The 24,745-nt window shown below is 40.2% G+C and overlaps 1 protein-coding gene across 3 annotated transcripts in view; it reads left to right on the top strand.

The window, feature by feature from the left end:
- The window catches only part of SNAP91 (synaptosome associated protein 91), a 71,103-nt gene that overhangs the window by 6,365 nt on the left and 39,993 nt on the right, over positions 1–24,745 (top strand). For all 3 annotated transcript variants that reach the window (XM_086743781.1, XM_086743779.1, XM_086743780.1), the window contains exons 3-9: positions 14,142–14,284; positions 15,365–15,440; positions 17,279–17,381; positions 19,345–19,438; positions 20,666–20,777; positions 22,216–22,322; positions 23,705–23,746. In XM_086743781.1, coding sequence (XP_086599907.1) covers positions 14,142–14,284; positions 15,365–15,440; positions 17,279–17,381; positions 19,345–19,438; positions 20,666–20,777; positions 22,216–22,322; positions 23,705–23,746 — 677 coding nt within the window. The remainder of the gene's footprint in view (positions 1–14,141; positions 14,285–15,364; positions 15,441–17,278; positions 17,382–19,344; positions 19,439–20,665; positions 20,778–22,215; positions 22,323–23,704; positions 23,747–24,745) is intronic.

The raw sequence follows: 24,745 nt of genomic DNA, 5'->3' as shown, positions 1-24,745 counted from the left end.
TCAAAATATGTTTGAAGCTAGGTAGAAGTTTGAATTCATATTAAGATACAAAGGCTGAAACATGGGCAGGATCACTTGATCTTGTGCATCTGAACTGTTCTGTGTTTTAAGTGTTCTTATGGTACAATGCCTAAGGAAGGGAAGGGGAGGACGAGGAAACAGAAGAGTGGGTAGACAGTGTAATATTAAACTTTCTTTCATCCAAACAGTGTAACTTGATAAAGCTAGATTGACTAGTCCTACCCTCCCTTCCCTTGGCTTTTCCTCAGCAGAAGGCATGCATTCTTAGTCTGTTTTCAATAGTCATCAAAATCCTTCTGTTAAACATACTTTGTCAAGGTTATGGGTGACAAATTCTGGGACGGATCAGGTCTTTCTGCTGTACTGACTTCCATTAGTGGACCTTGATAATGGAGTAGCTATGTCTTTCTTTGAGGCCCCTTGTTCATGAGATGATCGGTATGACAGTGACCAGTCTATACTTTTCATCACTTATATTTAGCAGTTGAATATGTTTCATAATAGTCTCATAGTGTTACTCCCTTAGATGCTGGGTGGCAGCAGTTGAACATCTTTTAAACCAAACAAAAAATCTGCGGTTTGATTTGATCTATGCCTCTGATTTCCCAGCCTGGCTCTACAACCTTCTGTCTTCTGTGTGTGCCTTACCTGGGCCTTTCCCACTAGCGAGGAATTCTGTGAAGTCTCCAAGAAAGTGCTCTGTTGGTGTGGTCAGTCCATGCTTCTGTGTCTCTGCCCCATGAAGGATGCTCTGAAGTGCTTAAAAGTAGATGACAGGATAATTTTGAAGGGCATAGAGCATTTTGGATGTTATTAGTCTTCCCTGCTTCTTGCTGGATGGAGAAATTGGTAGCCAAAGACGGAGAATTTGCTGCCCTTTTGCTCCCGACTTCTGAAGAAGTGTTAATACAGCAGAGGCACACCGGCTTCTAGTATTTTTGTATCTGTTTAAGACAGGATCATAGAATGGTTAGGGTTGGAAGGGACCTTCAAAGGTCATCTAGTCCAACCCCCCTACAAGGAGCAGGGAGATCCCTGACTAGATCAGGTTGCTCAGAGCCTCATCCAATCTGGCCTTGAACGTTTCCAGGGATGGGGCATCCACCACCTCTCTAGGCACTACTGGAGACTACTTTGCTGTTCCTACCTTATGTTTTCCCCAGTACTGGGTGTCCATGGCAAGGTGCTGGTTGCAGGGGTGGCCTCTGTGTGAAGAGACGAGGGCATGCTCTGTGCCAAGCACAGCTGGCTCCACAGTGGACCCACTGCAGGACACAGCGGAGCACATCCACCAGGCTTATGGCACCTCCAGGAAAACAGGCTTAAGGGCAGAAAACACTGGAGAGGCAGAGGAGGAGGGAAAAAGTGGGAAATAGTAGAGGAAACACCAAGGTCAGAGGTGGAGCAGGAGGTACTGCGTAGTGCTGGAGCAGATATCCCCTGCAGCCTGTGGAAGAGACCCGTGTTCTCAGAGGTCATAGCTGTACCATCACCCACTGCTACCAAAACCTTGCCACGTGTGCCCAGTATGTCCCCTGCCCTTGAAGAAAAGAAAGGAAGAGACCTTCCTCAGTCAGCTGTGGACATGCAGTATTGCTGAAGGAGCTGTCTCCAGTGTTTCTGGGGGTGGGGAAAAATTTGGGATGGGGGATGATATTATATCCCTTCCCTTAGTCTTCCTGTAGTCTAAACATGAGTCACGGGTACCAAACAGTATAATTAAGCTAACATGCCCTGTTCCTTTTTGGATCTTCTTTTCAAGGCACAGATCACGATGCGGGTGAGGGTGGGAAAGCACAAGTTCTAATGTGTGCCTAGGGGAAGTACAGTAGTCTCGCCAGTGAGTGTCTGATGAAACTTGAGTCCTTGAACTTCAAAACATGGCATGCAGATTAGGAACAATATTCTGCCCTTGGAGAGAGGGGTTTCAAAGATCATAAACACTAAAAAGCAAGGAATAAAGCAAGCCAGGAAATCAGGCTCTGAATCTCAGCGCAGGACGTCTAGTGTGTCAAAAGAATGGGTCATCTGGCACGGGGCTGAACCCTGAACTCAAACTGAGTGGTATGATAGAAGAAGCCTTCCTAGTAGATTTGCAGGCAGTGATCTGTAGCAGAGGGTTTGCAGCAGTGCTTCTGTTCCCCTGAGTCAGCAGTACCAGCAAGATTGCGGTGCGAAGCTTCACTGGTAAGTTGATATTAGAGTATCCCACACCATCAGACTCGGCGTGGTCGCTTAACATCCCCACTGGCCAAAATTTTGCTTGGATGAGAGCTTGATGGTTTAAATAAAACCTGAATAAAACAGATGTCGGCAATTGCTGGAAGGCAATTGGAATACTTGGCAGAGGCTAGCTTGTCACTTTGCGAGGTATGGTTAAGTCTGCTTTTTTCCTGGAGTCTTGCAAACTGCATGTTAGACCATTAAAACTGTTTACAACACTTTTACTCTTGCTGTTTTGATCATATTGACTTCTGCAGAGCTGCTTGACAACACTGAAAAACAATACAAAGGAAGTTTTGCGAGGGTGGGCTCAGGTGTGTATTCAAGAATCTTAGCTAGTAGCCAGTAAGCTGCTTGTGCTCAAAAATTCTTCTCTTCAGGTTGTGAAAGATATTTGTTGAAGCAGTTGAGAGTTGCAGCCCACTAGGAGAGGGAATGTACCAGCACTCTGGACTAGTGCCATGAATGGTATTGGACATCAGCCTTGAAATGTCACCGTGAATGTAGGTGGAATACGAGAACAGTGTTTTCCAGGCTGCTGGCAAATGGTGCATCCACTGGGCGTCTGAGGCTTGCAGCTGAGGCGTAGGCGCAGTATAGGAAATGGCAGCGTGCTATAGGACCACCGACTTCTGGATGAACCAAGTCTAAATACCCTTCTGTTTCTCCTTCCTGCCTGGGATAATGCAATCTCATGCTTTGTTTTAGATTATATCTGTATCTTAACTTAGTTTAATGAAAGGGATTAGGTACTGAAGAGAGCTGGTGTCATGCTCATGTTGTGTATTTATGTAATCTGTACTCTGGCCGTTTGAGCTGAAGCAGTGGTTGCCTTTCCCTAACATCTGTTTTTTCTATCTATTGATAAAACTCAAATGTGTTATGCTATTTCTTGTAGAGGAGATTTTGTGAGTACTTAGGCATGATCATGCTTGAAGGCCACCAGGACAGCACAGCATGCCTCTTATATGCTGAGAACTGCAAGTTACTGACAGGACGTGTCTGCAGTTTGGGTCTGACTTGTGGCAATCAAGTCCTTCTTGTTTGTAAGCCAATATGCAAAATTGCCACAGGTAGAAAGCAGGTTGGCAGGAACTCCTGCGTTGTAGTTGGGCCACAGAGCTCTAACAAAACAGTTGAGCCGTGTGCTTTGCCAAGGTGGCTTTACTTTCTCAAAGAAGGAATGAAAAAGAAAGCAATGTTCTTTGCTATTTGTTTCTAGGTATTTAGGAGACTAGATTATGGCTGAAATGTGAAACACTGGTAAGGGTTAGATTTGAGAGTTTGGTGTCCACTTGAGCTAAGATGGTTCTACCATATATTTAAAGCACCAAAGAATGTCTTTTCAAGAAAGTGTCTGAAACACTGTCCTAAAGAGGAGGAACAAGACTGTGGCTTGACTACCGACAGTATAGTCGATCACTTCAAACTGACTCTTGGCTTGGCACAGGTGCGGATGACACAATGGCAGCGGATGCTTCCATAGCAGATGGTCAGCAGGTAGCCTGCAGAGCCTGGCAGGCTTCTAGTGCCTCTGGCGTACTTTTGTTATATCTCTTAAGTCTCTTTGGTAGTTTACAGAATGTTCTAAAATGGTCCTTCATAGAAGTGAGAGGAAGACACGACTGTTCAAAGCATGAATAAAACATGCTGACTTGTCGCCCACATTCTTAAAATGTATGCAGGTTTACAAGTTTAGAGGTAGGTCCTCATAATAAGGCAGTGATCGGATACCTTGCCACAGTGCAGGACTGCACTAGCTGGAGTGTATGTTTTTACACATAATTGAAGAGCACATAGATGAACTTCAGTGGGAGTTCAGACTGTTTTTAAAAGGACTCTTCCTTTCACTTCTCATTTCAGGGAGTGTAGGACTTGTGTGAAAGGAGGAAGCCAGCTGGTCTGCTTCCTGGCTCTGAAGGCTGCTGTTTCTTGTTATGTAGAGGTTGAATACAGACAAAAGCTTTAACTTATCATTGCATCAGTTCTTTAGCAATCCTGGAGTTTTAAAACCTAACCTTTTCAAATGGAGACTTGCGTTTGGATCATCCGGTGTGGCTCTGGAATCCAAAGTGCAGTTGTTGTGACTGTAGCTCTTAATCTAAGTTCTATAGCTTCATCTAAACCTATTTATAGGAGAAGGTACATCCTGCTAAGGGGCAGCAAGCCAGAGTAAGTCAGTGTATCTAGTGTGCCAGTGTTTTGAAAACATGTACATTTTTCATGAGTGATGTTTCATTACTGGCACCTGAAACAGAACACTGTTTTCATGTTGAGCCTTGCCTGTGACTTTCTGATCTGATCTTTCATTCTAAGCCACGTAGAGTCTTTCTAGTTTTGCTAAGCTTGGTTTAAACTTCAAATTGTTCTGTTATTTGTGAATGGCAAGAGTATTAGCAGACAAAGTTTGCTATGTTTGGAATATGTAAGTTTAAAGAGCTTCCTCTGGTTTATCAGGAAGCTGGAAATTGCTTAGGCGGTGTTATGAGAAGCTACCTTTTAAAACTCACCTCCATATCATGCTTAGAAGTTTAATTGACACTTGTGGGTGTTCTAGTCTAGAGATCTGACTCTGTGTGAAGCTTTGCTTGGACGTGAGCCTGAGTGATGGATTCCAACTTCCCCACTCATCAATAGCTTGCTAGTCGACTTCAACTGCCATGTTGAAGACTAGAGGCCACTGGTAGTTGATGTTAGAATTTCAGAATTTCTGAGACTTAAACTCAGCTGTCTGTGTGGCAGAAGCAAAGGATTCTTGTTTAACTGGTGTAGCGCAGGGGAATTAACATAACGGAATTGCATATTTGGTTTCTTTTTTTTTTTTTTTTTTTTTTAGCAAGGGGAGAGTAAAGCTATATGGGCAGGTTTGCATGACACTTGATTTCTTCATCTTACAGATAGTTCCATGCTTTCAGCAGGACTGTCTGCATGGTTGTGGGCATTTCATTTCCAGTTAAGAGTTTCAACCCATGCTAAGCTTCTGGTGGCTTGACAGCTCGACAGAGTGCATGGGCTCTCTTGTTTGGTTATTTTTCAGGCTGACTGTACTGAGGGTTGCATCGCCGTGTGGCATCCACTGACAAAATAGCTGGACTCTCAGAAGAATCCCACTGAGCGAGTAGGGAAACATGAACCATGGTCCAGATATTGAAAGTTAGATGTGTCAGCTGCTGAGCCTGCCTACACAACTGACCTGTTTCTAGCATACACACTGCAGCTAATTAACGCATCACTGAGGTTGCTTGCATGTTGTCTGATCCCCACCCTATTTTTTTTATGTATTCCCTATGTGTAACAGCTAAGTAGTGCAGCTGAAACATCAGGCTGCTTCCAATATATTTTCAGTCTCATTCAGATTTGTTGTGGATTATAAACTGCTGTTCTGAGAAGAGTTAATAGACTAGTGACAATTTCACTTCTACAAGTTTATTAAAAACAAATGGTTTTGTGAGGAAAGTAGATCTTTTGAGGGTGGGGAACACTAACCAGGGTTCATTCTTCTCAGAATAAAAATGACAGCAGCATGGCAGCTCAAATAGCTCATGTACCATGCCTCAGTTGATTACCATTTTCTGCCAGATGTGGTTGGAGTGTAAGATCAGTCCAACATGCAAAGGCTGATTAGAAAACGCTGTAGTGCAGAGATTACAGTAAATGACCGCATGCTGCTGTGACAAACATGAAATCCTTACTTTTCTAGTGTAGCTATGCTGTTCCAGATAAAAGCTACAGTTGATCTTGTTACTGCTATTCCAGTAGACAGCCAAGTGATAAGAGTTACGAATTAATATAACCAACAAGTAATGTTAGGGCTTGTTCACCCTCATGGAAGGATAATCACAGGCCACAGCTGGAATCCTGGTATCCAGTTACAGTAGTCAATTAACTAGATCTTACTGACTTTTATCCTTCTAAGCAATAATCTTGCCACAATATACCCCCCTTAAACTTGTTCAGTTGTTTGCAGCAAGACCTAGGATACAACAGGACTGTCGCTTTAATGCTTGCATGGATGGAGAGAACAATTCTACCCCTTAGAGAAAATCAAATAAATGCTTTGAAGGCTTGGCAGAAGATTGGCTGGTGGCTACAGTTTCATGTTTCTTCTCTAAGTTAGTATGTGTTTCGGTTAAAGCTTCCAGATTTGAACTGCTGAAGGAAATGGCTTGTAGAATGAGGTCTGAGATTTGCCATGCAGAATAAAGTTCCTTTTTATGTAAAGTTATTGGTCAAATGTTTAACACAAATGCTACTTGTGATGTTAGTAGAGTTGTTTTTTTTTCCCATGTCCCTTCCTCCCCTAGAGTTTGGCATCTAAGATGCCATATTACAATATGATGTGGAATAGCATTTCTCAATTGCTTTTATATTTTAACCTTATAAGCATCAGTTGGTGTCCACCACATGCAAATGGCATTTTGCATATCTTAAATTATGGAAGCCTGTGCAAAAAGGGTAGGAAAATGATGATTTGTGGCTCAGCTGTAAATCAATAAAATGGAGAAGTGGCACATCTAGCTCCAGATCTACTTGATGTTTCATATTGACACAGGCAGAACTGCTCAATTCTTGTATTTGAGCAGAAAATGATATGTTTCTGTTGAGATAGTTGTAGAGCAGGATTTGGGTGGAGAGAGAGTCTGGAATGGGGTGTGTGGGTGAGAGGAAGGTGTCATCAGAGCAGTGATTTCTCCTCTTTTCCCTGCTTTACAGAACTTGTATTTTTGCCTGAGAAAAATTCTTGGAGATTCAAAGTGGGTGAATTCTGTACAAATGAGGTTCAAGACTGAGCTTCTTACTTCTTTGGACAGGGGAAAGCTTCCATGCTTAATAACTAAGGCTTTTCCTACAGTGAAGCTGCTTGAAAAAGCTGCGGCGCCTGTGGCTGGGAAGAAACCCTGCAGGATTCTTTGACCATGGGTCCTTTTCCTCTTTGCTTTGTGTTCTGGCTTCACACATGTGAGGCTAAAAAGCTGCTTTCCTTAGTGTGTTTGTACTAGTGAGTTTGTGTAGCCCATCTTCTGAGGGACAGCTCTACTGTTCCAAATATTTAATTCCAGAGTAAAAGTGAAGCTTTTATTCTTCTGAATAGTTGGATCATGGGTGTCAGTAAGGTCTCAGATTTCATCCATAAAATATATTAATCGCTAATTAAGTAACAGTCTTAAAGACCACGCTTTAAAACCCCAATGACTGCTTCTTAAATTAGAACTTCTGCAGCTGGCCTGAATGTCATCTTTCAGTTCTACTACTCTCAAGGAGAGAACTCCAATGTAAACACTAAAAGTAATGCACGTTATTCTCCCTCAGAGGCAGAGGATCAATATGTTCTAGAAATTCTTATTTTACATAAAAAGTATTCATAGTTCATGAAAGTTGAAGGAGTTGCTTATGGCAAGAACTTTTTTAAACACAATATAATCACACTTTTTCCCCATTATCAGTACTTAGGGAGACAACTGCCTTGGTCACACCCTTTCAGATCCAGTAGAAAACCACTTGTCAGTTGGGTTTTATTTTCCCCTTTCCAACAGAAAGGGGCACCTAAACCTCTCAGGAGGAAAAGCCATATTTATAAGTCATTAAGGACCAAAAGGGACACAAATCCAACATAACTGGTTTAATACTGCTAATGAGGTGGAGTGTTTTTTTTGCAGATGAGTTAAAGCGAAGTATCTTGCCTTGATATGGTGGGGAAGGAAGGGCGCAGACCATGTGGAAGTGCATTGGAATAAAATCCAGCAATATATATGGGCAGTAGATTTTTCAGCTTTGTTTTCAAAACAGGTATTTGGGGATAGAGGAAGTGGTGCTCTTTGTATTTGAAAAGTAGTCTGATAAGGTGATTCTAAGGCTAATTAAACTCTCTTTGAGAAATTGGAGGAAGCTCCAAGAGAAATTTGCTGATACTCAGTCATCTGCCCTGTCTCTCCGCAAACTCTTCATGTGATTGATAGGGAAGAAGAAACTCTTTTTCTCTTCTGCAAAACACTTAATAGTGTGGGTGGTATGAGTATGCCTATGAATAGTCGTAAGGAAAGAAATTAGATATAAAATGTTGTCTTGGTGTGGGATGCAATTGTGTGATTAAAAGACTGACTGCCACAACCTCTCAAACTTCAGGATCTGCAGCAAATATTTGTCCTCACAAGAGTGAGATGCGTTTGGGAAGAAGGTCATCTGTGGAATAAGGCTGGAGAGAGGAGGTAGCATTTGTAGTCACAAGGACTATAATTGCATTACTGAGAAAGTCTTTATAGTACCTGGAGGTACACAACCTTTCACATGCGCTCTGTGAAAGGTTGTGTTTAGGTTTGAGTTGGCAGAGGCTTGAAAGTGCATAGGCAATAACTGGAAGATGCTGGATTTTGATAAAGGGTAGGCTTGCTGGGGTCAGGGTGAGATGTAGTAACCCTTGATGTAGACTTTTGGAGAAGAGAGAGGACACAACACAAATTGCTGTTCTGCTTGGGGAGATTGATACAAGCTAGATTATGATGGATGTTTGCAGAGATGGGGCAAGCTGGGAATGAAAAGAGTGGATGGTAAACTTTAAGCCCACAGATAAATTCCCTACTCTAGTTTATGAAATTGCTTGATAGTCAAAGCCAACAACATTAAAATCATCTAATGTTTTCATGAGCAATTATCATAGAAGCAGAAAGCGATAACTTTGTTCTGCTTTCCAGTACTGTTTTGTGGTCAGTCTGCTGTAGACTTGGAAGTTCAGCTCTTGCATTTGTTAGCACAAGAGTGTAGTAGCTTCCTGATACAGTTCTGTGTCTTGTAAGGGGGGACTTCTACTGTTACTTGCCTATTTAACTTTTTTTTGTTAAGGCTTTTAAACTCTTTACTTTAAGCCACTTCTTTCTGTTCTTGACGAGCCCAGATTTGGAACAGTGCTGCATTTTCTTTTCTGTAGGTTCAAGGCTTTATTTAAATACTTACAAGCCAGAAAAATAACTTTTGAAGACTATTGTAGCGTTCAGCATAACAGTAAGTAAGGAACGTCTGTGAGGGGATTCTTCTCAGAGAGACTTGGCAAAGTTTAGGAACTGAATGTATGACAGAGCTCAGATGCTGAGGCAGCTCAGCTGTTAATTCAACCTGGAATGACAGCTGCTCTTAAATCGGTACCAGTTTCTCTGAACAGAGAGGTCTTGTGCTCTGTTGCTGTTTCTTTGCATACCAAGGTGTAAATTGTGAATAATTAACTTCGAACTTGAGAATCGCAGGCCTATCTGTTAAACAATTAAATAAAAAAAAAACCCAAGAAAACCAAACTAGAAAAAAAACCCTGCCCCAATACAGAATATGATCTGAAAGGGTAAAGGAATAAGATAAATTGTTTATAGTGTGTAATCTCTCTCATTAAGAAAACAACTTAAGAAACTTATTAAGAAAACAACTTAAAATCTCAAAATCAGAAAGTAGTTTTTAATGAGCCTGAAGAAGTCTGAAATTCTGAAGACAGCGAAACTTTCTTACTGTTCTTTTTTTTTTTTTTTTTTTACCTTATGAACTTAACAAACACACCAAAATTAGTTATGTGTTTTAATAGTCTTTTAAAAAGATTACAAAGAACTAAGTTGTCTTCACTGACATTGATCTTCCTCGTTGAACCCTCTACTGATCTTCCTCAGTTTGGCAAGTTTGTCTTTTTATTAATGAAGGTGTTAATCATACTCTAGCTTTGCTTCTCTTCCCTGGATAAGTTGCAGATGTCCTAAGGCTGAGTCAAAAAGTTGGCTAGTCAAAGAGCCTAAAAGCTGATGTTTAGATTTAAGTTATGGTGACAAGGAATTGACAACCATTCGTTCCTTAGGTTTTGCATCTGAAAACTTAGCTAGAAAAAGTATATTCAGGTACAAATTAAATGTATATTTTAAACAAGGGTCTCTAGAGTGAAGGAGTGTTGAAAATAGCAGCTAGCAAGGTGTGAAGAGAGGAAATAGCAGAAATCATGTACTGTGATTTGGCAATTATAATTTAGTCTGACAGTAAACCAACAGATTCAAATGAAGGGTGTAGGTCTTCATTCTCCAGCTTCTCCATTTGTGTGAAAGTTGCAATGAAAGCACTGGCTACTATTGCTCTGCCATTCCTGGTTTCTTAACTCTGCTTCAAATTTGTACTTGAGCTCAGTTTTTGGATTTGGGGATTAGCTGTTAGTGTACTTCACATGGATGCCTGCAATAGCAGGAAATTAGTCAGAGAGTTACCTTTAATCCTTGTTTGTGCTACTACTGTGTACCCCCAAAATAATAATCTTTGTAAGATTGCTTCATATGGTTTCTGATGGGCTGTGCTTCAGCTGATACTTCTTAAAATGATCTATTTTGTATTAACCAGTCTACCTGTGACTTGCTTCAAAGACTCGGAACTTCGTTGTCTCTTTTGAAAACTAAGATTCTGTCCCACCAGTAAATGTCTGAATCTTTTGAAAATGCAGTTTCTAGGTATTCTTTTCTTGTATGCATTTCCTTTTTCCTGGTACCTTTTTTCCCCACCACACTGAAGGCAAATTCATTTTGCCAAGTCTTATTTTAAAATTCAGCTTAGCCACCAAAGTCTTCTGCTCAGAGTTCATTAAAGTTACCTGTGCTTCTGAGTTGCTCCAGATGCTGACGATTGCTGGTGAAGCTGAGAGTCTGTGGTATTGGGGAAAGAAACTCAGGAAGCTTGAATTCCTTAACTTTGTGATGTGACTTAATGGGAAACAGCTCTGCAAGAATTAACCTCCATCTCCTTTTTTTCACCCTCTGACGATGGGTAAAAGCTTGATGTGTAGTTTAGTGCTTTTCTATGTACTGAAAGCAGTAGATTTAAATTTAATCGTAACTCTCTACTTGGCATGCTATAATTACTCATGTCCTAAAAGATTCGGAGCTGCAGACTGAGATGCTGTACCCTCCAGCAGTTTGGAGAGGAGGCAGAAATGACTGAGTGGCTTCAGGAGTGCTGCAGCAGTGTACAGGAGCCTTGTAGCCTCTGCTGCCAGTGTTGCTGTGGGTGGACTCCTTAGAGGTTTCATTATCTAACGCTGCTGGAATACACAATTTATAGCATGCCTCTTCCATAGTGAGCTACCTACTGAAACTTAGGACTGAAAGCTTGCAAATTTGATGCATGTTTCCTTATACTAAGGACAAATGCTGTCATCTGCAGTAAAACCTCTGAACGGGGTAAATGGTGAGCAGGCCACTTGTGGCTTGCTTCTAGGCTTTTACAAACCACTGTCTTCTATAATGCATTAATCAGCAGTACAGAATAAAAGATTGTTGGCCTATTTGTACAACAAGATCAAGTAGAACTGATGGAGCTCTGAGCTTGAACTGCTGTCATTCAATAGCATGGCTTTACTACTGTAATACTTTGTCTGCAGAACTGCCTCCTTCAAGGGCTGCTATTTCTGAGGTTACAAAAGTAAACTTTACATTTCAGAAGGTGTTCTGCAAAAAAAGAGGAAACAACAGTCACAACCAAATAAAAAAAATGCTGACAACAAAACATTTAAAAATCAAACTTGGCGAACAGATCACATACTTTTTTGTCTTCTGTCTTATTACAGAAAATCATTCTACTGACCTGAAACTGAAGACAACTTGCAGCTTTTATGCCCACACAAAAGACAATTTTAAACAAAAGCACTGCAGTTTTCATAGGCTTCTGGCTCTGAACTATAGATTTCTTATTGTAGAATCACAGAATTGTTTGGGTTGGAAGGGACCTTAAACATCACTTGCTTCCAACTCCCCTGCAAGGAGCAGGGACACCTTCCAGTAGAGCAGATTGCTCTAAGCCCCATCCAGCCTGGCCTTCAGCAATTCCAGGGATGGGGCATCCACAGCTTCTCTGGGCAACCTGTTCCAGTGCCTCACAACCCTCACAATAAAGAATTTCTTCCTTACATCTAATCTAAATCTACCCTCTTCCAGTTTACAGCCATTACCCCTTGTCCTATCACTACATGCCCTTGTCAAAAGTCGCTCTCCAGCTTTCTTATAAGCCCCTTTTAGGTATTGGAAGGCCGCTATAAGGTCTCCCCAGGGTCTTCTCTTCTCCAGGATGAAAAGCTCCAACTCTCTCAGCCTGCTCTCATAGGAGAGGTGCTCCAGCCCTCTGATCATCTTTGTAGCCCTCTGGGCTCATTCCAGTAGATCCATCTCATATCCTAAATGAGCCTGTTTAATAGAAGTAAAAAAAAAAACCAAACCCATACTTGCCAAAAATTAAAAAAACAAAACAAACCCAACCAACCAAACAAAAAAAAACACAAACCCCAAACAAGAAAAAATTACTGAACTTCAGAATCCTCCTGGTACAGCAGTGTGGGTTTTTGAACACACCAGGTAGTTCTCAATAGCTGATGTGACTCATTGGTCTGTTGAGATAGACCTGTCCTCTGGACTTTTTCTGCCCTGCAAGAGGCAGAATCAGTAGTTTCACACTGAACCTTGACTTTCCACTGTTAGCAACATAAATGCCCTCCATTTTATAGGGTTGTGTTAGGGAAGGAAAGCAAGTCTGTAAAGTGATGACCCTGCTGCCCAGGTGGACTGAACTCCTGTAGCATGTTTACAGCAGGCTCACATAGTTTAGGTGTGCAAGGATCAGTCACAGAATAGCCTCTCTTCTTCTAGGGTAGACTGTCTGTCATCACTGAATGACTTGGATAGTTGGATGAACACTTGTAGTCTATCAGGGGGAAAGAAATATGTGGAAAATTAGTAACAAATATTACTTTCCTCTCAGGAAAAGTAAAAGATGAGTATTTTAATTAGTAACACAGATAATCCTCAGTCTAGTAGTTAATCTTTTTAATTTTTAACTTTTTCTACTTAGGTCTTCAAACTTTAAGCCTGAGCCCTACAATTAGGTCTGTGTTTTGTGCTCTTTGTGTTGCTTGAAGTCATCTTCTGAAGTCTTGCTTAGAGGTGTGTCTGACATCGCACAGGCTTTGGTCATGCAATGGCAATATGCAGTTTCCAACTATGTCTCAAAAATAGGCAATAGCTTGTCCAGGGTCATTGCTGGCTGCCTAGAAAGGGTCTGTAGGTAATAAGTGATATAGTAAATCAAAGATCCAATCAGTAGATATGGGATATAGATGTTAGTGGTAAGCATGCTTCACTACTGTTTATGATTTAAATACTTAATTTCATGTACTCTCCTGTGCAAGTCTACACCTTCCTAATGTACAGGACACAGAGCTGTATTTTATTCTTGTTCCCTGAGACAGTCTAATGTTTTATGTCTTCTATCTAAGGTACAGTTGCTTGTGGAAGACTTACTGTTCTTCAGTATAAACTAATGTCTATCCTTGCCTTCTTTCCTGGTGTTGAAGAGATCTTAATGCATGCCTGAATGCACTCTTCTGCTGACTAGGTCTGTAGAAGCTCCAGGAGGTGTTCTGTAGCATGCTCATGAAACTCTGACCTCTGAGATGACTGATGAAACAGAGTTTCTGTTTCTTGTGATACCTCTTTTTGCTGATTTGACTGGGTTCAGTGTGCTTGACATATTGCCTGTAAGGGAAGAATTCAATAATACTTATTTATCTAACCCAGAGGTAGCGAACTGCCACAATTAACTTGAAAACCCGCAAGCAGCAAAGTCATGTGATGTTGTGCACCCTAACTTCCTATGGGATGAAGATGAAGAAAGATTGGGATGTAGCTCAGGAAAGCTAGTACTGCTGGAAAAAGAATCAGACCAGTTTTGCTGTCAGCATGTACCAATATGATCTCAGTTTTGGGTTGTGTTGTGGAATGTAAGCACTGAACTTACTGTTTGTTACAACCATGGCCTGCAGTCTGGTGGGCTGAGAGCTTGGCCATGCTGCAAACTTTCTCATCTTTGTAGCACCTAACACCTTCCTTTTCTTTTTCTTACAGACTTGATCCAAGCAACTAATGAAACAAATGTCAATATTCCTCAGATGGCTGATACGCTTTTTGAGCGAGCAACAAATAGTAGCTGGGTGGTTGTATTCAAAGCCTTAGTTACCACACATCATCTAATGGTTCATGGCAATGAGGTAAGTGCAATCAGCTTTCTCTTGAGATTGCATTGGCACTAAGCAAACTCCAAGCCAAAAATGTTAGTAGTGCAAAGGTATCTCTTCTGAACCAGTAAGGAGCGGAGAACAAAGGGCAAGAATGATTCTTGATGAGGAGCAAACTTACCTTTAACAACATGGTTGGAGACATGCCGATTATCTGTATCTTCACTTACAAATCCGTAGCGTAAGAGCAAGCAGCAGCTTGTTCCAGGATGTTGGCCATTTATGCGCTATCTGAAAACAGAGCTGTGCACGATTAAAGACTACCTGAGACTTTTTGACTAGAATCAAAGTTGATATTCTGGCACATGTGTACTGCCATCCAAATCGCTGCCCTCTCTGCATGAGTGTTAAAATCTTCCTAGCACTGTAAATTCAGCTCGATAGCCTGCTGGATTGTGTTTTCCTTGTCCTTGCTTTTTATTGACCTGTATAGACTGATATGTCTGTGTAAAAGCAAAAAGCTTAAAAAGCTTTGTCATAATTGAAACAATTCCTTCCTGGCTGTATATAAAGTGTTTTCATGCAATGAACTTCTCCAATGTCACAGTATAAATTTTCACTCCTGTTGTATTTTTCTGTTCCAAGTTTTGGCCAATATTCTGATTTGCTTTCTGTAACTATTTCAGGCAGTTAGGCCCCACATCAAGTACAGGGACTGCTTGTTACTAAAACAGACCCTCAGCTTGGCTGAAACTGGGGGCTGCTGGATTGAAAAGTCTGGGACTAGCCTGGACATGCCACTCTGTAAGCAGATAAATCTTGTACTTCCTCAAATCTCTTTGAGAATTAACCATTTTTATTGCTCCTTCCACAATCTAGTTTGTATTTTGCACACAATCTGTTTTTATGTGTACAGTAGGATATTTAGTAGAGATTCAGGCTAAATGTAATTAATCTGAATGGATGAAAAAGGTTTTAAGGAAGGTACTGCAGGCTAAGACAAAAATCTAGGTTTTCATGTTTGTATGCTGCATGTAGACCGGTAATCTTTGTGCTAGGAGGTACAAAGCCATCAGATACAGCCTGTGATAAGAAAGTAACTTTGTCTTGCAGAGATTTATTCAGTACCTGGCATCTAGAAACACATTGTTCAATCTCAGCAATTTTCTGGACAAAAGTGGATCTCATGGTAAGCCTACTCATGTCTATAATCTTAACAAGATTCTGAATAAGATACTATTGTTAATCTGCTCCTTCATTCATAAGATGCAAATAACATAAGAATGTGCTACTGAAGCCTTTTTATAAGTACTTAATGAATACAGGAGCTCATGTGAACTGCTGCACAACTTCAGAACAATATGTCTCAGTTCCTGCAAAACTTTTACTCAAAAGGTGAAACTCTCGAACTCCCTTAAAAAGTGCTGGCTGAAATCTGGGCTGGGTCAACTGTCTACTTAACTGTTATGGGAGTTAAAGATGAAATGGATAGCTTTCCATTTAGGTGTTTGTTTTTTTTTTTTTTTTTTAACTCAGTCTTAAATGGTAATTTGGTTGCTTGGGGACACTGCACTTTTTAGGAATGGCCTGTAAGTGTTTGTTTTGGGGAGAAGGGCAGCATCAAAAGAACTAGCTGATTTTGTGATTAGTGAATTTAGAAAGATCTAGGCAGAAATTAAAGAGTTGTTCACTCTAAAGCTTACAAAGTCTGCTTTTTCTGCTTTTGACTGTGGAATTATTACTGTATTTTCCTGTTCCCTGACTTAACAGAGGAAAAGCTTGTTTCATGGTAGCTCTTCTAGAAAAGTGAGAAAACTTATAATGCTGCAGCTTTATACAGAGTCTACAATTTCAGAGAATATTTGTAGACTGTATGCAGAATGCAGGAATACTACAATAGTGGGCAAGATTGAAGCAATGCCATGTTACTCTGTCTCTTGATGGAGGCATGTGACACCAAAAAGATGTGAGCATCTTTTAGAAGTGGTAACACAGGGCAGGAACAAAGCTGGACAAATATTAAAACTGTGTTTGTCTAAGCAAAACATGCTGTGTGTGTTCAAAGATACTGGTATTTGACCACAATGAATTTTGTTAAATGCATGCTTTTTTGTTCTTTGCCACTTTCTTTAAATTGAAGTTGCCACTTGATAGATAATACAACAGTGTGTTATAGATAAGGAGGCATCAGAGTTGGTAGTGTTAAGCCTGAGTTGGCAGAGATACTTACTGTTGAGAGACATTAAGGAAAAATACAGGCAATGATTAAGTCAAGGGGCGTGGATTTTAACAAAGGTAGCAAAAAAGGACTTGTACTGAAGAGGAGAATGAATTGCTTTCTGCACACATTCCTATAGCTTAGAGGAAGAAACTTTGAAAGAAATACCTGAAGGATAGACTGTAATACTAACTGTTCAGAAGTCTTGCAGGCTTGAAGGTCAATTAAGTTTGAGGCTGCTTGTACAGTATCGTATGCCTTGAAGGTCTCTGGTGTAACAGCTGAAAGAAGGCACTAATCTCTGTGAATGGCATCATAATTTCTTTGTTCTGGTAAACCTAGTCAGGGGAATTTTGAAGGTTGGTGTAAGAGCTGGAGGGACTGAGATATGTAAAATAGATTTCCACTTAAACACTGCTACTATCTTTATCATTGAAGTCATGTGCCAGTTAAGTATAAACTTCTTATTAAATTGACATTTTTCCCCATTAATAGAGGGGTAATCATTTTCACCATCAAATGATGTTACCATGTAACTGCCACTAACAGGTTTCCCGAGGAACCATGCCACTGGTGCCTTGGATGAATCTGTTGGAAGCAGAGGACAGTAGTAGACAGGTTTGGTGCAGCACTACTGCTTTTTCTTCAGTAGCTGGAAGATGTCTCATGATGCCTCTTCCGTACGTGTGGTTGTCTAGTGCAACAGAGATCACATACCCTTAGGGCCTATTGACTATATATTGATGTTTACCACAGAACTCCAAACAAGCATGAAAATTAAATGTAAAACATATAACTGTTTTTTGCAGGTTATGACATGTCCGCCTTTATAAGGCGTTATAGTAGATATTTGAATGAAAAAGCGTTTTCCTACAGACAAATGGCGTTCGACTTTGCGAGAGTGAAGAAAGGGTAAGCAAAGTTTACATGTGTAAACTGATACGATTTCGTGACCTGTAAAAATCTTGTTTGTGGTGTTACACTTAATTTTGGTGTCTCAGTGACTTAGTTCATATGTTATTTGTTTAGCCAAAATGAAACACCAGAATGTCTGGATTTCTTACGTATTTGTAATAGGTTAAAAACTGCACAAGGAGGAGAGGAAAGACTGTGGATAGTGAGACAAATACTGAAGACTGAAGTAAGGTCCCTTGCAGAACTGGGAGCTTTTTGTGCGAAGTGTTAAATCTGACTTACTAAATTGTGCTGCAGTGAAACTGTGTTTAGGATTTGGAGAAGGAAACACCCTGAAACTATATTTAGAATGTTTCATTGCTCTCCAGACGCTTTCCCTGAGAAAGATGACTGGTTACAAAGGAAAACTGAAGTGAGCACCTGAAGTTCTTAGCAGGCAACGTAGAAAACTGTTACAAATTGAACAGAATAAGGTTGTAAGCTGCTGGTTTTATTTCCTACAAGGACTGTATTTTTCTTTTTTCTTTTTTTTTTTTTTTAAAGTTAACCCAACTCATAGTATGTTGATATTTATCAGAACATTTATTTGGTCTCTGACTTCCGTAACTGGGACTTTAATGGCTCCAGATTATCTCATGAAGCACAGACAACATAGCAAGTAGCTTAACACCACTTAAGGTACAGCTTAGTTGACTTCATGCTAAACATGCTCCTGCTAATCATGAGTTGCATACGAGATCGTGCTGGCGGTTCCAGTGTATTCTGCAGCTTGGGATTCTGAGCTGTTAATGCAGGCATCGCTGCCAGACTTTCCTGCTTCTCAAACTGCTGTGTAGCTGGATGCCATTCCCACAGTGAGGACCAAAGTAGTTATCTCTTAAACCTGTCTGGAATACAAATCATAAAGAAGTTTTTGACATGAAGACTAGTAGCTAGTTGGATTGGCATTTCAGACAAGCTTTGATCCAGCAGGCTGCTGTAGTGCTATCATCTTAAGTTCCCTCTGTTACCTAGTGACTTCAAACACTTCATGTTAAATAAACATGAGTTGCTGGGAGTACTTCTGTTCCTATCTTGCTATATATTCCTGGAAAGGCTTTTTATGTGCATTGTTTCTGGTGCTCAAAACAAGGTGGTGCCTCATAGTATAGCACAGAACAAGTGAAAATGGTGGTATGCATTCTCCGAGAGGAGATGCTGTTCCTGTCAGTGGCCAGAATGGGACAATACATAATGGTGGTTGTGCAGGTTTGTAATAGTTGGAAGTAAAAATAAGCATGCATGAAGACTCCTATAAGACAATGAGCAGCAATTGAGGAATGCTGCACATCCATGACTGCTGTGTGATCCCATTGGAGTAATGATTCAGGACTGATAAGGCAGGTCAAAGTCAGTGGAAGTGCTATAAAGGAGTAATGGAATTAATTAGTACCCAGGAATACTGAGCAAAAAAGCTCTAAGTGAAGATCACCGTGATTTAAATTGTCACTGAATTGGCATGCATATATTGTGGCACCTGATGGGAAAAACCCCAACCTATAGAGTTTTTTGTCTTCAGTGACCACAGGCACATCATTAAAAAAATTCTCTTACCAATGAGTTGTCATTAGCTATTCATAACAAACTCAATGCACAAAGATGATCAGTTCTCAAAGTATTTCCATGACAGCATTTCTTGTCACGTTTTTTAAACTCTGTGTCTTCTTTCCATAAAGACATCGATCTCTTACGTTCATCACTCTAACACAAAACCCTTCTTTGCCTGCTGACGGGGAGAGTGGCTGGATGAAGTATTTTCCATGCCAGCTCTTATGATGTTGTGGGAAGCAGGAGAATCAGACAGTGCTCCAAATGTTTGAAATGGGTTATAGCGGCATAAGCTTAAATTTAGACAACAAATTGGTTTGGGGAGAGGGAAAGGGGAAACACTATGGATTCTAATCTGTATTCCCTCTTGCAGAGCTGATGGTGTAATGAGAACAATGGCTCCTGAAAAGCTCCTGAAGAGTATGCCAGTATTGCAGGAACAAATTGATGCACTACTTGAATTTGATGTAGGTATTGAAGTTGACCCAGCATTAACACTGGGCAGTGACTTACAAATGCTGTATTGTGATTAAAACATTTGCCTTTGTAGGTAATGCTCTACTGATCATCCCATTATGTGGGCAAAAAATCCCCTTTTCAGTATCCCATTGAGGTAGAGCGAGGTGAAGGATGGCCCTTTCCTATATGTACAAAATGTGCAGATTCTACTTTTTTTTTTTTTTTTTTTAGGAAGGGTAGGGGAACAGCATGGGAAATGAGGGCTCTTGAGGAATGCTGACTTAGGGCTTGGAGTTTCATGGACAAAGCAAAGAGACTGAAGGATCTTTTTTGCTGTTTCTTGGCAGCCAACTTCTTTTTAAGGGGAGAGAAAAAGCCATTAAAATAACACATGCACATTGTTTGGCTTCCTCTAAACCTTCATCTGGTTTTCAGCTGTAAACTGAATTGGATAAACTTTAATCTAGACTATTCATAGAAATAAGCGTCCACAATATATTTATAATGTAATAATATTATGAATGTTGATGGAATTGTTTATCTGCCTTAAGGATAAAAACAGGAGTCAGTTGTTGTAGGAGGTATGGTGTAATGTTGCAAAGAGGTCTGTGAAGGAATCCATCCTGAAGTTCTTCTGTTCTTGGTGGGCAGAAGGATGCATTCACAGATGGAAGGCTGGGCCCACTACAGTGTTCAGAGGAAAGCCTTAAAAATGCATGTCTTGCTGGTGTGTTTTTGTTACTTAAATAGCATAGGAATTATAATAATAGTCTTGGAAGAGGAGATTTTATTTTTTTATAAGACAAAGATCTTTTCATAAATAACCACTTATTTTCTGCCAATCTTAACATGTTAATGTGAGAACTGGAAGGGTCTTGATGTCACTAATCTAACTGTATTACCTAGTAGACTACTGAGGCTCTGCTGTGAATGGACTGACATCTTTTGTCCAGTTTCAACAAAGCTTTGTTAATAGCATCTCTACTTTCCACCTATGTGATAGGAGAAGAATTCAAGACTAAGATGTTTACTGTTGATGGAGATACTCCTCTACTGTAGTGGAGTGGTAAAGAAAGCAGTCCTTGGTTTGCTAACAGAAACCTTTGTTCAGTTTCTTTGTGTGGAAGTTTCTATTCAGTGCTTGATTCTATAACAGCATCAGATACCTGGTGCAAGCTAAAACTTCTGATTGCATTCAGTAAATCTGCTGTAAATAACTGGTATTTTCTTTGAAGGTTCATCCGAATGAACTGACAAATGGTGTCATAAATGCTGCATTCATGCTTCTGTTTAAAGATCTTATCAAACTTTTTGCTTGCTACAATGATGGGGTTATTAACTTACTAGGTAAGTAACCCAGTGTCTGTATCTCACATACCATAAGCAAGTGAAAAATGAGTTCCAGATCTGCTTCAGTTTTTTTCTTTTTAACTTGATTTTAATTAAAACTTAATACATTTTTCTTGACTATCCTGTTCTGAAGAGCGACAAAACTTTAAGCCATAACCTCTTACATTAGTGTTCGTCTGAGGCTGGATTGTCATATGCCCTTAAAACTGTACAGAAATCCACTTAAAGATACCGAGCATTTCTGTGCCTAAAGAAACGTACAGTGTTATGTGAGCTTCCATAATATGTCCTGCAAGATTAGCAAAGCAACTTTTGCTCTTTGATTGTGTTTTTAAGATGCTCAGATTCTTCTGTTATATATGCTATGTGATGGCCTTGTATGAAGTAATATACTCCCGAATAACATTTACTCATGTGTCTGAAAGCGTGACTGCCAAAGCTGGATCCCCTCCAGAACCATATCTACCGTTAGCCTACAAAATCTTTAGGAGGCTGTGAGCGCATCCTGAAGCTCAAACAGCTTGGTGTGATCACCAGCATAACACACCTTAAGCTGTCCCTGCAAAAGGCTTTGCTATGAAGCCTAAAACCAGGAGTTGCTGTAAACTGCAAGAAATATAACTGACTCTGTAGAAGATGAGCTTCAACTATTAAAACTTGTGAGCGCTTCAGCTGGTCGATCAAGACAGCTAAAAGCTGAGATTGCTTGGCCAGCATGACTGACCTAAAACTGTATCTGCAACTACAATGAGAAGAAGTAGAGACATTACAGAGATTGGACAGGCAAAAAGATGCTCATGAGCTGTAAAGCTCAGACAGGGGTTTTTTTTGTATCCATGTTGCAGTGCTTTTTAACAGTGTAAAAGTAAGTCCCAGGTGTTTTAACTGAAACTATAGGCATGGGAAGCTTATGGAGCAGATACAAATGTGTTTGGCATAACAACTGGATTGAGATTTCGCTATCTGCTGCTACTTAAAGCATAAGTTCAGGTTGAAATATGTGGCAGTTGTGCTTGATAATGGACATGAACCGACTTTAGAGAGCCTCTCCAGTGGCAAAGGTATTCTTCTTTGCAGTGAAGACAGCTTGGGAGAGGATACATTAATATATGTTTAAGTATCCTTAATTACTTTGAGTTTTAACTTAGGTAGCTACTTCATCTGCTTACTTTTTATCTTTAAAAACCTGATTTACATCTCACACAATGCTATGGCTGGTTGGAATGCAATTTTCCAGTCTATATAATTCTTCAGCAGCTCAGCAAGCCCAGCTTCTACTAAGGACTAGGAACACCACTAGATTAGTGTCCAAGGAGAAAAATGTTAATGGAGTGCAATGTTATTGAAACGTGATTTTCCTGAAAACTAGAGTTGCTGATTAATGCAGACCTAATGTAAGATATCCTAACTGAAATTTGCCAAATTATTTCTTTAGAGAAATTTTTTGAAATGAAAAAGGGACAATGTAAAGATGCTCTTGAAATCTACAAACGATTTCTTACTCGAATGACCAGAGTATCAGAGTTTCTTAAAGTTGCAGAGGTAAGTGACTTCCAGTCTTCTGGAGTCTGGCACTTCAGTATTTTGTGATTTTTTTTTTTTTTTTTTTTTTTTTTTTAGCACCTATATAAAATATTAATTGCACTTGTTAAGCATCTGACTCACTGTGTATAAATGTGAGTTAGTTTCAAAGTTCCTGGATCTGCTTGTTCAGCTCTTGAGCTAGTTCAGCCCTGCTTAGGACTTCCACATGTCTCTACTGTGCAGCCAGCCTCCACTTTCCTGGTAATGTAACAAGTGACATGATGTCAACTGTATCAATATTTCTTGGAAATGCTGTAATAAATGCATGCTTTTAGGGCAGAGTTGAATGCCAGAGGAAGATAGAGCAATTAGGAATAAAAGTGTAATGGTTTTATAAGTCTGCTTTTGAAGTCTTTGCAGCCAACTACAAGTTAACTGAAATGTCAGATTTTCCTGGTTTTGGTCCTTGCCATTACTCTTATGTGGATAATACAAATATTACATGGCTAATTAATTCTTTTGCTGGGGTCTCATTTGAGGTAGTTGGCTCCTTGGCACAAGATGCACGTTTTCCATATTTCATGCTTCATTATAATGGACAGCAGTAATGAGCTGAATAAAAAGTTTTTTCTTTGCTAATTTGCTTAACTATTGATGAATGAGCCTGCTAGACTCTCAAATGGCACGTAATGTCTGATATGAAAGTTGAACTTGAGGGAGTGAAATGCTTTAGACGCTTAAAGGGTAGCTTTGCAGGATAGGCATTATAGTGACTATACTTCAGGATTACTAGCTGCAGTGGAGCTTGTTCATCTGCAAACGCTAAACCAACAGGCACTTTGGAGAGCCACAGTGAAGCAACAGGACACCTAATAGAAGATTGCAGGCTTAAAACACATCTTGCTGTATTTGAAATGCTGGGAGGGAAGGGTGGAACAACAAAGTAACTTGAGCTTTAGGATTTTTTTTAAGTGATGTCTTCGAGGATTTGCTCACTGGCTGAATTTCTGAGAACTTTATTAGGATAGTCAGGTATCTGGATATTCTGTGTTTGGCAATTCACTAATGCTGTCCTCTGAAACAAAAGTATATGACCAGAAAGCCCTATCTGACTTGCAGTATGGAGTATGAACTTTACCTGGGTGGAATCAAACTCCCTTTTCTTTTTTCTTTTTTTTTTTTTTTTAAATTGATATTTAATTTGTAGGAAAAAAAAAGACTACTGCATGTTGTTGAAAGTAGCTACTGGAAAGATGGGCATCTGCACTTGCTAACTTTGTAGTCTTTTTCTAAAGATGAAGGGCATTATAGTTTGAAGAGAGTGTACCACAGTTCTAGTCAAAATTAGTGCCTGCTGCTGTGTAATAACACACTTACATTTATCTCTTTTATATCCACAGCAAGTTGGAATTGACAAAGGTGATATCCCTGATCTTACACAGGTAAACTCCTCTTGTAGTCTTTTTGGATCTGTGTAATAACTGAAAGTTCTGTAATTAGGAAGCACACCAGGAATGTGAATGTTAGTAGGAAGTCATACCACCTGACATTTTAAAGCCCTCCCAACTTGCAAATAGGAACTGCCCAAAGCTATTTTTGAAGACCAATGTAACTAAAACAATGTCTTTCATTATGACTTCCAACCTGTAGTTGAAGGGTAGACTGTTTTGCTCTTTCCTTGCTAAGGACAGTGTGGTGGTTTAGCCCGGGTCACCACACAATTTCTCACTCACCCTCCCCCTACCCAGCAGGACAGGGGAGAGAAATTGGGAAGAAAGGAAAACTTGTGGGTTCAGATAAAAACAGTTTACTAAAATACTTGTAACTACAAAGATAACAAAATATAAGGATATTCAGAATATAAGGATATACAAAATATACAAAATGAACAATGTACAATTTCTCACCACCTGATGTCCGAATGACCGATGCAGCCCGAGCAGCGATCACGGGAACGACACCGAGCAGCAAGCAAAGGAGGGGAGAGCAAGCTAGCAAGGTAGAAGGAACGATGCCAGCAAGCAAGAGAGAAGCTAGGATGCCAAGGGTGCCCGAATGGATACCCACATGGATGCCCCCTCCCATGGGCAACCCCCACTTATGTACTGAGCATGACGTTTATGGCATGGAATACTCTCTTTGGCCAGTTTGGATCAATTATTCTGTCTGTCTTTTGCCCAGCTTCCTGCATCTGCACATTAACGAGACTTTAATGAGACTTGGAAAGCCAGCCAGTGTCCTTGGTCTCATTAACAACAACTCGTATCATCAGAGTGTTTTTATCCGCATTCTTCACATACAAAATGCAAACCACACTGGCTACTGAGAGGAAAAATTAACTTCATCCCTGCTGAAACTAGGACAGACAGATTTTTGCAGCTTTGTAGCTGAAGTTCATTTTTGATGACAGACCGTGTAGAGATTGTGATGTGACTTGTTTC

The sequence above is a fragment of the Chlamydotis macqueenii genome, chromosome 3 (genome assembly GCF_036417535.1).
Source record: "Chlamydotis macqueenii isolate bChlMac1 chromosome 3, bChlMac1.mat, whole genome shotgun sequence".
Taxonomy (NCBI): Eukaryota; Metazoa; Chordata; class Aves; order Otidiformes; family Otididae; genus Chlamydotis; species Chlamydotis macqueenii.
This window is presented reverse-complemented; position numbering and strand designations above follow the sequence as displayed.